This window comes from Hypanus sabinus, chromosome 1 (genome assembly GCF_030144855.1).
Source record: "Hypanus sabinus isolate sHypSab1 chromosome 1, sHypSab1.hap1, whole genome shotgun sequence".
NCBI lineage: Eukaryota > Metazoa > Chordata > Chondrichthyes > Myliobatiformes > Dasyatidae > Hypanus > Hypanus sabinus.
In genome coordinates, this window is record NC_082706.1 from 32192649 (window position 1) to 32209725 (window position 17077).

Sequence of the window (17077 nt, forward strand, 5' to 3'; positions counted from 1 at the left end):
TTGGAGAATCTGTACAAGTCCCCATTCTGTTGTCGGACTCCATGGGCCAGTGTCAAAACACAGTTAGTGTGTGTGATCAAATCCACATCTTTGTAGAGATCCCGAATCTTGTGGGCACTTCATTACGGAGTTCTGTCAGTTCTCGGTGGAAATGATGGGGAAACTGCCTGTGGCTATACACACTGTTTCTCAGAATCACATCATTATCACCACTGAGCAAGATCCATTAAGATTTCATGTTTCCCACATTGGAAAAGGAGGCCATTTGGCCCATGAATTCTCTGCCATCTCTGAGCTATCCCATTCCCCTACTTACTTCTCTGAAACCTTCTCTATCTCACATGTTCATCAACTCCAATTCTCTATTCACTCTTGGTTATCTACAGAGGCATAGCATAGCAGTGAATTGAGATGTGGGGGGGATCCCATGCAGTCACTGGGAGAAGGTGCAAACTCCTCTAGGACAGGACCAAAGATCAGCATTGAGGGCAGGCAGATGCAGCCCTGAGGCAGGAGATCTACCTGCTCGGCCACAAAGTCAAAGTTAATGCTAGCAGCTTCTGGACAGTTACCTTGGTGTAAGGGCCACCATCCTTATCCCCATGTATTTCTTCTTTGATGATGTGTTTCCTGTTGGCAGAAATAGGAATTAGTTCAATTGTTATACATGAAGGATTCTGTCTACATGTGGAGATGGTGTCACCCCGTTTCCCTTCTGAGAGCACTGACTTTCACTAAGGCTCAACTGTCACCGGCTCTTCTCAAGATCTGATTTTGTAGGTGACCTGGGTGGAACATCGCAGTCCAACCTTTTCATACATGCAATTTGGAATCCCCGTTCACTGGCCTTCTTCAACTCCTTCAACTGTACCAGCCACCCTCCCAACCTTCACAACTCTTCTGCACCGACACAAGGAGAACAATACAAGCAAGGGGTTAAAACCTCCTCACTTCTGCAACTGTGAATTAATGGCAGACAAATGAACGTGGGGGACATGGGGATTTGCATTAAAGAAAATAACTGCTTTGCACTTTGAAGAGCATGGCAGCGAGCCACAAACATGCCAGGTCTGTCCTTTCTGCTTACTTCACAGTTTTCAGAATCAAAAGCAGCTGATGTTCGCATTGAGAGCAACAGCCAATGGCGGAGACTGAGACAAAGCACAGCTGTTTGCAATGAGTGACAACCTGCTGACTCTGCCTCGTACCTTTCTGCTGGCGGTCATGGGACTCAGCGAGGAACTGCTGAATCCTGTGCGCGGGGATTGCAAACGATATTCCGGCAGTCACCTTGAGGGTGTTGATACCGATAACCTCTCCATCCTGCAAAGTAGAAGGGAACAGTAATCAAACAGCCCAGCATTAAACGGCCTGAGAGCTGACGCTCTCTCCACATTGAGAAGCTAAGGACATTGTACACACTTCCCAAGTCCTATGTGTTTCGACCAAATGGACTCAGGTTGGTGAGATGGCTTCAACAGTGACAGGCCCTTCATATACAGGTGCGCACCACTTAATGTCCATTCGGACAACGGCCGATCGCATATACGTGCGTAGTCCCGATCGGAGAATGTGACCAATGTAGCGGACGTAACCAATCTCGTGTATCGCGTGCCTCTTGAATGTAGTAGCGTTATCCCTCTGTTTAATTTTCTTTTGAAAATATTACCGTGAAGTGCATCATGACTTCCAAACGCAGCAAAACCACTCCTAGTGATAGCAGCAGCAAGAGGCAAAGGAAAAGTATTGATTTGGAAGTGAAACAAAAGGTTATTAAATGACTTTAAGGGATTTGAAAAGGATGAGGAGATTGCAAAGATTAATAAAGCTGTTGTCGACATGACAAACAACAACTTGAACTTGGACATAGATGATGAGGACCTTGAAGAACTCCTAGAGGTGGTTCCTGAAGAACTAACAAATGAAGAGTTGCTGGAGCTAGAGCAAGAGCGAATAGCTGAAGAAGAGGCAAGGGAAAAGGAAGCTGCAGAAGGAGAGGAAGAACAGGTGCAGAAGAGATTCGCTGTTAAGGGGTTCGCCAGGTTCTCTGCAGGCCTTGACAGCTTGCTGAAGAGATGGACCCAAACGATGAACACTTTTCACTGATAGAGAGGAATGATTATGCAGCGTTTGCTGCGTATAGAGACATTTATGAAGAAAAGAAAAAGCCAACTAGGCAAACAACACTGGACGTATTCCTAACACTGGACATAAGCCAGCACCTCCTGAAGAAGTGGAAGTTGAGAACAGTGATGTGGATGACACTGATCCTCTTTGATAAACTGTGTGTGATATAGGCTAAGAAAGTGTTTACATAGAAGTTTAAAAAGTGAAAAAAATTAAGAAGTTTAAAATGAAATAAAAAATTATAGTGTATGTATGTATTATAGTACACAGTTTTAGTATAATTTCTTGGCTATTTTTAGTCAATACAGGTACACTACAGTACTTCGTATAGGCTTGCTAGGTATATAGTATGGTGTTCGCACAACATCCAAAACACGTAACATCCAATTTCACAGAACATATCGTGGACGTTAAGCAACGCATACCTGTACTTATTTGGAGAAGATCCAATGCATTGCTTTCTTTCCCCTCCTTCTCCGACAAGAACACGACTCCATTTTTCCATTTCCAATTTACCCTGTTGTGGCCCTTGCACTGTCGTCTATAGTGACAACCCTATATTCTGTATTTTCACTTACAACTTTGATGTATGAACTTTCTGGCTGGTATTTCACTGTCACATGTGTAAATAATAAACCAATGCCAACCCTTTCCCTCTCTGTCCCCTCCTCTCCAAACCTGGACATCCTCCTCCATTGATCTCTCTGGAGGCCCCAAAGATATCCCCAAACATTCTATCTCTCTTCCATAATCACGGCTTCCTTTCCTACGTTCATCAAAATGCCCCCATCATAACCCCTGGCTCTCAATCAATATCACTTCCAGAACTTTTTCTCCAGCTTCCACCCTGATATTTGTCCATCCATCCCTCTCCCAACTTCTTATCGCTCAGGACAACTACACCCCAGCACCAACCTCTCACCTCTCCACGTGCCCCTCCCTTTCTCTCAGCTATGGCCCACTGGTATAGTCTAACACCTGACCACGTCCAGCCCCTCAACCTAGTTTCCCACAGCTCACGAGCAATTTCCATGGCAGCAACTGGTGGGAGCCAGTGATCTCTCGGTTTTCCAGCTGCAAAGTGCATTCCACTTCCCCACTTCCACTGTTCCTGCGAATACTTGTAGTCGTATCCCTGCTTCGGAACTGCAGACCAGATGTTGTTTCCCATGGTTTCTACCACACCCCATCGACATGACAGTGTGCTAATTGGCCGCTGCAAGTTGACCCAAGTTAAGTAAGTTGCAAATGAATCAAAAAGGGAGCGGAGGGGTCCAATGGAGAACAGGTGCCATGGCTCTGGGCAAAAAGAGAAAGGAGAAAATCTGCAGATGCTGGAAATCCAAGCAACTCACACAAAGAAGGGTGAAAAGTGTGTGTGTGCGTGTGCGTGTTCGTGTGTGAGAGAGAGAGAGAGAGAGAGAGAGAGAGAGAGAGAGAGAGAGAGACCATCAATAACTCTTGAGACTGGAAGTGAACTTTTACAGCGAAAAGGAGCAAAAGGTCTGTGCATCCACAGGAGCAGTCAGCAGAGGGGCGTGTCCAGACAGATATACATAGTTTACCACAGTGTGCTCATCGTACAGCTCCATCGTGGCATCTGAAACCTGGCGGAGCCCATTTCTCAACAGGTATTTTTTTTTACAAGGTCAACACTCAGCCCAGAGACAGATGGAAAGCGTGCAAGGGAGCCGGCCGGATTTGAACTCTGGACCTCTCACCCCGAAGTCCAGCGCTGATGCCACTACGCTACCATCTGAGAGACGATACAGACTCAAATGGCTGAGTGAGCTTCTGTGCTGTAATATTGAAGCTCAGATACTTTATAGTGCAAAGAGAGTGCCACTCCATCAACAGGGGGATATAAATGGAGTTTACTGTCATGTACACAGGTACAGTAGGGTACAGACACAATGAAAAATCTTGCTTGCAGCAGCATCACAAGTAGGTAGGTAACAAACGTCACACAGAATATAAATTATCCATAAAATGATATTATGACCAATACTTATCCCTCAGTCAACATAAATAAAACAGTCATTATCACAGTGCTACTGGGAGCCTGTCTTGCTGGTTAGTTGTTGCATTTCTTACAGTAGTGGTTAGACTTTGTAAAGAGTACTTCACTTGATACCACAAGGTCAAGAGCAGATGTACAGTATAATATTATACTAAATTGTCCGTAGATTTTGTGAAGTACAGTTTTCTGGCTCACTGCCAGGTGACTGAAGTGGAAGGTATTTTAGAAGAGGACAGATTTTCTGGAGTAGAGGGCGAGCTGGACTGCTAGTTACTGGAAAGGGACTGGGATACTGGGAATGCTGAGAAACTGAAATATCTGACTTGTGCCTCCACTATCTCATAACTTTGCTGCTGGCACGCGGTCCCCCAGAAAGAGCTGAACAATTTAGCCATTCACAAAAAGAATCTGTTTTCATTCTCAGTAAGCACGTGGACATCCCTGGTGTCCAGCATTTAATCAAAGGTTTATTTGTCAACATGTTTCAAAGAACTTCTCCGAGGCTCCGAGGAGCATGAGCAAATATTGATAGTTGACCTCCTCGAGCCCAAGTCATTGCTGTATTTTGCTGGATCACTTCTAAATAAACTTTCCCATTCCATGGCTAACCCAACTGTGAATGTTATAAAAGAGTGAACCAGTGGAATGGCATGTGATGCTGGCTGTCTCACAACACCAGTGGCTCAGGTTCAATCCCGACCTCTGCTGCTCTCTATGCTCTCCCCAAGTCCGACTAGGACTCTTCTATCTGCTCCAGTTTCCTCCCATATTCCAAAAGAAATGCACAGGTCCATCAGTGCTGCCGTCAATTACTTGTTAGCATAGATAAATGGCAAAAGAATTAGAGACAGGTATGCAAGAGAGAAATAAGGAGAAAGAATGGGATCTATTGGAGTTGCTCTACTGGGAGCAAGTGTAGATCCAATGGGCTGAATGGCATCCTCTTTACAGCCACCCATCAGACTAGAGGTGCAGAAGCCCAAAGTCCTCCACCACTAAGTTCAAGAACAGCTACAACCGTTTGGTTGCTGAACCAATTGCTTTGACACTTTTGATTAGTTTGCTCTACAGGGGATTTTGTCTCTTCTTAAAATTGTGTTCTTTCTTGTAAAAATTGTGTATAATTAATGCTTAATTCATACTTTTCTTGTGAATGCTGCTTATGTGATGTAACATACCTGTGATGCTGCTGCAAGTACGTTTTTCGTTGCACCTGTGCATATGAAAATGACCTTGACCTTTCTGGTGCTATGCGCCTGTGACGATACTGCTACAAGTTTCCCACTGCACTTGTGCATATGACAATGAACTTGGCTTTGGTTGTTTCCTGTCGACACAGGCACTTCAAGTGCTTAACAATGATAACATTCAGGGAGGTCATGCAAACACCAAGCATCAACACAGTTTGGTGGTATTATGGAGACCCTGATTAAGACACAGTGGCAAAGAGTCAAATCTGCCATTTGCAACAGGAGTGGAAAAAGTCACAGAGGAGTCCTGCAGGACCACAAACCTTCCTAGCAATACTCTGCTTCCTTGACAGCCTCCAGTTAAAAGGAGCACATTCATTAAGGGAATGGTGTCTGGAGAATATTTTTTTAAAAAAGAGATTCAGTAGTCACGGTAATGGCCTGGTTCCAAGCAGGCCAATGATCAATATTTGCTCTGAGCCTTCCAAAAGTTCCGTAAGTGTGTTTACAAGTAATAGCTTAGTTTAAGTGCTGGATGCCGAGGTTCTCTATATTCCAGTTCAGATGCAGATTGAGGAGATAGCCCAACCTGAACCTGCCCTGGTCAGTACAGGGTCATAAAGTCAGTCTAATCACCTGAAGCTCTCCTGCAAGTCCCAGAGCAGGGAAAAGTCCAGAAGCCAAGCTGGGTCACTCAACATAAACATAAGAGGTTCTGCAGATGCTGAAAATCCAGAGAAACACACACACAAAATGCTGGAGGAGCTCAGCTGGTCAGTTAGCATCTATGGCGAGGAATAAGGAGCTGACGATTTGGGGCGAGACCCTTCTTCAGGACCGGAAAGCGAAGGGGTGCAGGTCAGAATAAGAAAGCAAGCCGACAGGAAGGAATACAAACCAGAAGGTCATTTTGTGTGTGAGTGTCACTCTGAGATCTTCATCCCTGCCACACACCAGCTTTGGTTTCCACAAGCACGCGGTCCCGATTCTTTAAATAAAAATAACCACAGCTTTTCAGGAAAGTTTCGCACAACAGGAAAGAACCTCAGCTGAGTTAAATCTGGAGCTATCCATGTGACCCGGGGGGTTAGCCTCTGCTGCAAGCTCACTGAAACTAAAATTCAGCGTGCCAATGCCGCTGAAAATGGTGCCCACTATTTACGGTCACGGGGAAGTGTTGTTTATGACATTATAACAACACAGAGCAATCATAATGGCCCAGCCAACCACAAGGTGGCCGCGGTCTCGACTGTACTACGCAAATGCTCATTGAAAGCATCAGCAGGCTTCATTGCAGATCACACTGGAGATAAGCTTGCCCCAGCGCTGTAAGCAATTCCAAAAATTCAGACCGATTCCCACAACCTTGCCTGAGACTTTGTGATAGATGGTTTACTTTTGTTTGCGAATGCTCATGATAAATGATCAGCTAATGTTCTCGTTCTAATGAAAAAATGTAGTAGCAGTTTCAAAATCTCCTGTCTGAGAAGTGTGAGGTATGGGAAGTGTGGTGGAAAGAGGGAACAGAGACTCATGCCCTCCTCCCCATATCCCATTTAACCACTCAGCATGATCCTGAGGGGGGGGGGTGGATTTGTTTCCCCTTATGGGAAAATCTGGAACTAGGGATCACTGTTAAAATATCCGGAGTTTCACAGGAATGCAGACAAAGGAAAATAATGCAGCTCAAGCAACATTGTGGAGATGAATAGATAGTCGACATTTCGGTCTGAGACCCTCCTTCAGGACTGAGAAAGAAGAGGGAAGGTGCCAGAATAAAAAAGTGGGGGAGTGGGTCGAGGTAGATAGCCAGAAGGTGATAGGTGAAGCCAGGCGGGTGGGGAAGGTAAAGGGCTGGAGAAGAAAGAATCTGCTGGGAGAGGAGAGTGGACCATAGGAGAAAGGGAATGAGGAGATGACCAGGGGGAAGCAATAGGCAGCTGAGAAAAGGTAGAAGGCCAGAGTGGGGAATAGAGGAAAAGGGGGAAGAAACACTTCTTTTCAAGTGATGTGAGATTTAGGAAGTCTCTGCCTCAAATAGACAGTCCAACTTTGAATATCTAAATCATAAGTAGACAGATTTGTGATCATCGAGAAGGTGAAAGGTTATCATAGGCTCAAATGTTCAGGCAAGTCTGTGGTCAAATCAGCCATGATCTTATTAACTGTTGGAGCAGGATCAAGGGGCTGAGAAACAGTCATTCACACCTGTTCCCCATTTATTCATCCATGTTAATATTTGCAAGCAAGTGTTTCACGGAGCCCTCAGGTGATCAAATCTAATGTCTGCCTAAAGTGCCTATTAGCATTACTAGCATGAATTTAATGTCTAAATTTCTAATAGCACATTTCATCATATATCACATTTGCAATTATAACCCTCTGCTGTTTTCTTTACTGAGCTAATATTATTAATCAAACAAACATTTCTTCAAAACTTATACTGTGTGCAAACTTAAATAAATACTGTATATTAAAAAGGAGCTCACCAGATTGACAAGAGGTCCTCCTGAGTTTCCATACTGAAATAAAAATGAGATGTTTCATGATTTTAATAAATTATTTCAGGAAAATCCTCTCAAGATTATTACTTGCACAGGATTTATTAAAATGTGAAATGTTGACTTTAAAACTGCAATGTAAAATGTTGCAAAAGAGTTCCTATCTGTTGCCCGTAATAATTACCCAGCTCAATGTTACCCAGACGACTAATAATACACTTTAAGTGGAGTCCAGTAGCAGACCAAGTGAACGCACTGCGTAATATTCTGTAAGAGCTACTATATTGTAATTTAACATTCATGTTTAGAACCTTATTCAGTTTCTTTTAAATGTCCCTGCACTCTTCACTGACTTCATTAAGTTGCTTCCTTTCTTCTTCCCGTTTATTTACATACTGCCCGTTATGCGTTTAGAAGAAGCAAAATGCCTGAACTCATGAGAATACTCTGGCTGTTCCCCTGATATGAGGCACTATTCAGGCAAGACGCCAATGAATTGGCTGCAGTGGTGGGAAAAGGTCACTCCCAAGCATGGAGCTCGTTCAGTGGAGGGACGGGAGTCAATTATACAAATCCAGCATCTGCAGATTTTTGTTTGTTAGTCGTATAAATCATTTTGTTTTTGAAGGAAGCAGATAAACTATTTCTGGTCTTTAGTGAATCATAGATAAGGGGACGAACAGTAAATGGAGAAGCAAGGAAACCTTTTAGACACAGTGGTCTGCTGAAATCAGGAAATTATTTCTCAATTATTTATTTTAAATCAAATTATAGATTTAGTTAAACGGAAGTATTAAGAGAAAGGAAGACAGTTAAGTCATAGATTAGTCATTCTGCATCCCTCGGTGATGCTGGTGAGGCTGCAGTTGGAATATTGTGTCGCTTGGCTGTAGGATAGATGCCATTAAGCTGAAGAGAGTGCAGAGATGAGTTTACAAGGATGTTGCTGCATCTCAAAGAATTTAATTTTGTGAGGGTGAGCACCCGGACTTTATTCAATGCAGGCAAAACAGGCAGGGGACCTCACAGGGGTCGGGTGAGTGCATGCAATCCTTTTTCCAGAGTTAGCGAATGAATAATTAGAGAGTATAGGTTTACAGTGAGAGGCGAGAGATTTACAGGAACCTGAAAGGCAACTTTTTCCACAGAGGGCAGTCCTTATAGGGAATAAGCTGCCACAGGAAGTGGCTGCGGCACGTACAGTACCAACATTTCAAACTCGGGTACATGGATAGGAAAGTTTAGAGGGATATGGGACTAGCTTCAATGGGAAACTTGGACGAGTTGGGCCAACAAGGCCTGTTTCTGTGCTGCCGGACACGACTCCAGGACCCTGGAGTTCTCTTCCTCTTTCACTCTCAAGCTAAGCTGCAAGCCAGAGGTTTGCCTGCAAGCAGCCAGGAAGAATTAGTCCTAAATAGTCCATCTTAAATATTAATTTATGTTGTGTGTGCGGAGGCAGCAGGGGAAGAGGGAAGCTGTGTTCACAAGTTCAGAATTCAGATGCTAACATGTGAACTAGACCAAACATTTGGACACCAGAGCTCTGCAGACTTGGAGGGAAGCCTGTCTGCTGAATTCTCACCAGGTCAGAGCAGAGGTCCAAAGGGAGAGAAACAGCTACAAGTGAGAAAGTGCAAGGTAATTCACATTTTTTAACCAAATTCATTTGAATGAATTGAAATGTTTGGCATTTTCTGGTGTTTATTCAGTCAGGTGTACAGCACAGAAATGACCCATTAGATCCATGCAGAAGTTCTGCCCATCTATCATTCATTGGGATTGTGTCCCTCTTTGCTCTGCTTATTTACGCAAACTCTAAATAACTCTTAAATGTACAGTTGCAAACACAAGGAAATCTGCAGATGCTGGAAATTCAAGCAACACACACAAAATGCTGGTGGAACGCAGCAGGCCAGGCAGCATCTACAGGGAGAAGTACAGTCGATGTTTTGGGCCCTCAGCCTGAAACATCGACTGTACTTCTTCCTATAAATGCTGCCTGGCCTGCTGCGTTCCACCAGCATTTTGTGCAAGTTGCTTAAACGTACAGTAATAACTTATCTGATTCCACCAACTCCTCTGGTAGCATTTTTCAGATAGCCAGTTTTTTAAAAAAAACATTTCAGCATTTGATAGTTAACAGTTGTGAATCTCAGAAGCTTCTAGAAGCATGGGAGTTCATTGACAGTTTAGGCTGTGGGGGTCTCCAAGTTTCTCTGTGAAAAGGGATCACTCTTTACACTCAATGTTGTGCACCGCACAGATGCTCTTCTGAGCAGGCTTCCTAGAAGAAATGTGCGCTGGGAAAGTGACTTTAATGGGCAGGCAGCAACAAAGCAACTTCCCTGGCAAAAAAAAATCATTCGAATCCCTTAAAAACAAAAGAGCAAGTAGTTCAGGTCTAGACAAGGAGCAGTTTCATTCACAAAAAGATGAATCTGTACATTCAGCAAAAAAACTGCTTTTGTTCATTGTTCAACCTTGTTAGTAAGTATACTTATTTTTTTAAAGGTTAAGTGTAGAGAACTGCCATTCAGCCCAAGAATCCATGCTGGTAGTTATAATCCATTTTGAGATGACTCTAGACTTTACTAATCCAAATCCATCAGTGTTACTCTCTATTTCTTATTTCTATGCACCGTTCAGCCTCCCATTAATACATCTAGACCACTTGACTAAACTACTATCTGTGGGATTGAGTTCCACAGTCTCGACACTCCCTGGGTAAAACAGTGCCTTCCTAATTCTGTATTAGATTTCCACAGCGCAGGTCCTACATCAGTGTCTGCTCAGCCCCACAAGTGAAAATATTCCCTCTTTATCTACTCAAAAGTTTTGATCATTTTAAGGGCATCTACTGGGAATCTTGTCAGCCCTTTTTTAGTCAAGGGAAGACATTAAATTTGTTTATCTGTTCCTGATACATATAAACTTGTACTTCTGGTATAATCCCTGTACTCCTTATCCTTTTCTATAATCTAACAACCAGGTTGGAAGCAACCTAACCAGACATGACACAGATTCCATCCCTCCGGAGATAAATCCCAAAGCATGGTTTGCTTTTCAATGACCCTTCTAACCTGAGGCACAACTTTTAGTGATTGTTGTGTATGTCCCTTTACCCCATCTACATTCTGACCAACCAATTAGTTATTCTCCCACCAGAATGTACTCATGTAACCTTTACATGTTAAAGGTTATTTGCCAATTAACTGCCCACTCTACACATTCATCAATATCATCCTGTAATCTACTACAATCCTCCCCCATACTGACCACTCACTCAATTTGATAGCACCTGCAAATTGAGAAATGGTGCTTTGATTTCAAGCCATTAATGGAAATTCAGAAGAGCAGTGGTTCTAGCCCTGACCCACACAAATCACCCCCACTTATGTGCTCTGTAAATGCCCCCCCTCTGGAACTGCCGGAAATGTACTCTGCTACCTGCTCCCCAACTCAACACTCACCTCATTCATTGGCCCTTTATCGAATATCTTATCAGCAGCATTTTGGAAAATCAAATGCATTACCTCTCTTTCTATTGATTCATTATGATTCCAGCTATTCAATGTGATACTTTGCCACCAGACGTTCTCCTATTCCCTCATTTGAAAGGGATTCAATTGGATTTCCTGCTTTAATTGCCAGGCCATGTTCTATTCCCTTTCCTAACCGTAGGGATTACATTAGTCATACACCAGTCTTTCCACGTTCACTTCTCTCAAACAAATTAAATGCCTCTTATCTCTTCATTGGAGTGTCTTAAAATGGATGCAATCCATCTGGGCCAGGGGTTTTTGCTTCCACATTTAAATGCCTTATGTCCTATTTCATTCATCATCTTTCTTTCCAATATCTATTTGTGCTTCTCCCTGATGAACGCCAGAGGTAAAATAATAATTTAACCTTGCTGTGAACCCCTTTTCTTATTCCTGCACTGCCCCAAATAGGCCCCATTTCCAACCCAACCTTTTTCTTTCTGGTGCTGAATCTAAAATAGCATTTAACAATCATGGTTTTCTTTGTAACTTAAGTTTCATACATCCTAATCATTTTAATCTGTTTCCAAATCCCTTTGTAGTCTCCCAACCATTCACTCCTCTAACCAACACAAACAAAATACTGGAGGAACTCAGCAGGCCAGGCAGCATCTATGGAAAAAAGTACAGGCCACGTTTCAGGCCGAGACCTTTTGGCAGGACTCACATTCACTCCTTTGCTACCTATGCATTTGGTGAACACCTTTTTACTTGTCCCAACTACTCTGTAAAGTCTTCCTTCATCCACTGAGTCTCACGTCGGTCTAATTTCTTTTATTTTCAGCAGCGCATTCCTTCTCACTCCCTCGAGTATCACTTTAAATGATAAGCCATCCCCCAGTTATTTTTATCCGGTATTAAGCAGATCCATTTGACTCCCATGAAGTGGGACTTTTCTTTATTCAGCAAAGTAAAATTGAAGTGCTCCTTGACTTTGAACTAACGAAAGCCAACAGCAGTAAATTCATCACATTTTTCCCCTCTGCTTAATACAACTTGCAGCCCAGCATGTGGCTTTTGAAACGGCTCCAGCTGCAGCCAGATGTGCTCAAAACCAGAACCAATCATTTCTCTTAATCAGAAGTTGTTTAAGTTGGTATTCTATTAATTCTAAACAAAACTGTATAGCTTGCAAAAAAAAAGCACGCCAGCAATTATGCAAATGACTCCCCATCTATTAGCGCACAGATCAGTCATGGACAAAGCTCTTTCCCGCTTATATCTCCCTCAGGCACAGCTTGTTGTTTGCCCCTCGCATACGTCAGTCTCCTCTGCTTCCCACAATATTGCAGCCCTTCCCTACTTTGCTCTGCCTGCCCATCCTCTCTCTTTCTTTGCAATTTAAAACCTGCTCTGCCTTTAACTTGTCCCAGTTCCGATGAGAAATAGCCCCTCAAAGGCCAATACTGTTTCAGTCCCTCAGAAGCCAACACTGGTTCTGTCCCTCAAAGGCCAACACTGTTTCTCCCCCCTCAGATACTGCACGACCTGACAAGCATTTCCAGCCCCCTGCTTCTATTTCAGCTTCCCAGCATCTGCAGTATTTTGCTCCTAAATTACCGTGGCCTCTCGGGAGGAATTTAAAGATTTCCCAATTCTCTATCACATTGTTCTCTTTGTCAGTTGACGGCACTGTATGGCCAGTCGTGGATATCCTTGAGGAATTCTCAGCAATGCTAAACATATTTATCTTTCCTTGGTCCCACAGACCTTGTCACTCTCAAGACAAAAAGTAATTTGATATAACTCAATTTCAATATGCTGGCAGAAAAAAAATGTTCCATTAGTGGGAGTAGGCTACAATGAAGCATTGGCTTTCAACAACATCAACAAGCTTATCAGCTTAAACATTTGGGAGTAGGCTAGACACCAGAAAGCAGAGACACTCATACCGGGCAGCCCCTTTAGAAAAGAAATGAAGAGGGATTTCTTTAGCCAGAGGGTGGTGAATCTGTGGAATTCATTGCCACAATTGCTGTGCAGAACAAGCCACTGGGTATATTTAAAATGGAGTTGATAGGTACTTAATTTGTAAGAGTGTCAAAGGTTACAGGGAGAAGGCAGGAGAAAGGGATTGAGAGGGAAAATAAATCAGCCACGACTGAATGGCAGAGCAATGTTGATGGGCGAATGGCCATATTCTGCTCTGTGTTTAATGGTCTTGCGTAGAGATCTCTGCCTTCTCCAAACAATACTCCTCCAGGCCTAAACTTTCACTTATTTGCTGCTCTGCTGTGCTCAAATTTTTATCCCTATTTTCCCGAAGTTTAACTTTTTTTTTAAATGCACAGAAGGTTACGTGTTTCATAAGCATAGTTCTCTAGGGAGAGCACCCAAAATAATTTGAGGAAAGCAGCAATCCAGACTGCCACCACTATGGCCATAGTGTCCGGAGGGAGGTGTGATTCCTTCCTCTGCAGTTGGGGAAATAAGTAACTAACTAAATCTGGAATTGAAAGGAAAAGATTAGATTTGTTACCAGTAGCAAAGCTATCAGACTGATTAATGACTTTCAGGGGATGAAACCTGCCATCGTTACTCAGTTTGGTGCATGGCTGACTGCAGACCCACAAATGGAGTTGACTCCTACCTGCCTCCTCAGCTCAGGGACACGGAGAGGTGGATATAAATGCTCACGTTACCAACAACATCCACATTCCACTAATAAACTCAAGGGCAAATTCTGTTCTATTCATGGATAAATCTTAAGGCTTTTGTATCTTTTGTTTGCGGGTATTCTATCCGTCGACCTTACGTTAATGATGGCATCTGTCTGGATGTATTCCATGTCGGAATCCTTTAGTCCCAGCTCCTCGCCGCCTCGCTCAGTCGTGCTGACAATTCCCGTCGTCACCGTGTTCTGCAGCGAGAAAGGACTTCCGATGGCCACCACAAACTCTCCAGGCCGCAGGTCGGAGGAGCGTGCCAGCAGAAGTACTGGGAGAGGTCTCTATTCAGAGGGAACAAGGTTGGATTAATGCTCATTCTGTGGAGCATGAAATGGTCCATCTCAAAGATGTGCATAGTTTCGAACAGAAGCGATAATTACCATCAAACTCCAAGGATCAGGGTTGTGATAAGTGATACTGTACACTTTTGACTCACTGAAGCCTCTGAGAAGGAACGGCAAGTATGTAATGGAATACACTTGTCTGGACAAGTGCAGCTCATTAAAACCAGGCAGTCTCCAGAACAAAATAGTCTATTTGATCATTATCCCACCCAAAAACCTGAGCATTCCCTCCCTCCAACACCATGACTGCAGTGTGTACTGTTTACAAACTATACTGCAACTATTTGCCTTGAATAGCACTCCCCAAATCTGTGGCCTCAGGAGGACGAGGGTAGCAGGCACAGGAGTGAACTGCTATATGCAGATCACACCCAATCCTCCCTCGAGAATATATTGTTGTTCCTTTGTTTAAATCTTGGAATTCACTCAGGGAGCATCTTTACCAGGGAGGTTCAAGGCAGCCACCACCGCCTTCCCAAGGGTCTCTGGTTCATCCTTCACAAGCAAAACAAAATTAAAAGTATCTGACCAAAGGGTACGTAACTGTGTAGAGCTATGGCTTCCTCAGTGTACGGGTGCCAGCAGATAGCAAAATTAATAAGCTTGGCCAGTTCCTGCAAGTAGCTTCACCTCAAGCACGGTTACCGAGCCGAAACAAAAGCAGGGCATACCGCAATTAACCAGCAAGGCAGGCAGCAGTATGGAGAGTGGCAGAATTAATGTTTCAGGTTGACCACCCCAACATCAGCAGGACAACAGATCTAAAACGTTAATTCTGTTTCTCACTCTGCAGAAGCTGCCTCACAGTTTGAGTATGCCCAGCACCCTTGACTTCAGATTCCCAGCAGCTGTAGTCTCCTCAGTCTTACATCATCATCCAGCAACATTTTTGACCAAATCTTATTCATTTCTATCTCCTGTCTTCAGGATTGTAACGAATAGTGCATCAATAAATATCCTATTCCTCTGCCAACAATCTAAATTTTCTGTCCCTCTCTCTTCCTTTCCACTTTCAAAGACTCTTTACAACCCATGTTTTCAGTATTACATTTATTTGCAGTTTGTCTTCTTTTAACACATTGCACACTGGCATTTGTCAATCTTTGACTGTTTACGTATAGTTTTGCCTTGCAAATGCCTGCAAGAAAATTAACCTCAAGGTAACCTATACTTACTCTGATAATAAATTTACTTTGAACTTTGAAAACTTTATATTTTGCTTTAAAGTTAACTTAAATCAGTTGAAATATGACGTCAAACCCTGAATTAAAAAGAAGCCTAACAGAAAAATGCGGAAATACAAACAAGTGGAAACCATCATCTCCACAGTTTAGTCTGGGTTTGAATCCAATGTCTCGCTCCTGTAGAGATCATGTTCCAAATCAATGAGTCAACTACCTCCCAACTGGCTCAGTTTCACACTGGGAAAGAGCCATGTTCACTTGTCAGCCAAAATGTCAACATCTTTCAGGTTGCAAGGTGTCTTCTGGAACAAAGTATGTACGGGAAAGAAAACTGATTTAAAAAAAAATGAAAAAGATGGTAAACTCTGTTAGTCCACCATTTGATTGTTTAGAAATACTGGTAGTTTGATATGTAGTTACCAGAATCCCTCGATCCTCACTGGGTTCATTGGAAATTTTATTATGGTACCGTACAGAAGTTAGTATTTCAGCACCAAAGTCCAGAGATTGCAAGATAATTGGAGTTTTACTACACATCACCAATCAGGAAATGATGATCCCGTCTCCTGCAGGCTTACCTTTGGGTTGATCTTAATTAGGGCTATGTCTGACTTTTGGTCGACGTCCTTGGCCTTTGCTTCATATGACTCTCCGCTCTTCAGCTCCACTTTAATCTTCTGCTTATTGCTGAGCACATGCGCGTTGGTCACAATGAGGCCATCCTCTGATACAATGAAGCCCGAGCCACTTGCCACGGAGACTTCACGGCTACTGAAGGGAATTCTGCAGAAGCAACACAATTATTCTCAGAGCAGGGTCAGCGCTGACTGTATAACTCCACAGCATGTTCATCTCCCACACATTTCCAACAATTTCTGTTCCCCATCAAAGTCTACCCTTTCTCCAGATTGCTTACCCCATGAAAAGATGTTGGAAAAAGTGTAAAGAATACATGGATAGCTCTTCTCAAACTTGGTGTGGTGTACATGGACCAAATGGTGCTTCAGTTGGAGTATCCTGCAAAGCTATAGGTTTGGATATGGCGGGCCTCTCTGGAAAACACCGCCAGGTTTGGTGGTGAAAGCAGCTAAGAAGCACCTAGACAAGCATTTGAATCACTCAGGCATGGAAGGCGATGGGCAAGTGTTGGAATATGGGTTAATATAGATGGTCAGTATGGATTTGATGGGCCAGATGGCCTCATTCTGTGCTGTAATACTACAAGAGAAGCCATTTGACCAACTGCACCAATCACTGCTTACCCATTTTCTCTCTCTTCACCATACCCCCTTTAGCATCCAATTATCTTCCTCAGTCGAATATATCAACTGGACGTAGACGATTCCCTGAACTTACCTGCAGCACAATATGTTTTGTTTATAATGTATATATCTGCTCACAGGATATGGAGATCAGTGAAGATACACATTGCCCATCCCCCAAAAGCCCCAAAACTGAGAGGGTCAGCTACAAGCTAATTTACAATTAGCAGAGGAC

General features: G+C 43.3%; 1 protein-coding gene across 1 annotated transcript in view; it reads right to left on the reverse strand.

Moving 5' to 3' along the window:
• Positions 1-17077, reverse strand: part of LOC132392347 (serine protease HTRA1-like) — a 38591-nt gene that overhangs the window by 4910 nt on the left and 16604 nt on the right. Inside the window, exons 3-7 of the mRNA XM_059966166.1 lie at positions 16159-16363; positions 14139-14333; positions 7827-7859; positions 1209-1323; positions 573-630 (exon numbers count right to left, since the gene is read on the reverse strand). Of these exons, the coding sequence (XP_059822149.1) occupies positions 573-630; positions 1209-1323; positions 7827-7859; positions 14139-14333; positions 16159-16363 (606 nt within the window). The remainder of the gene's footprint in view (positions 1-572; positions 631-1208; positions 1324-7826; positions 7860-14138; positions 14334-16158; positions 16364-17077) is intronic.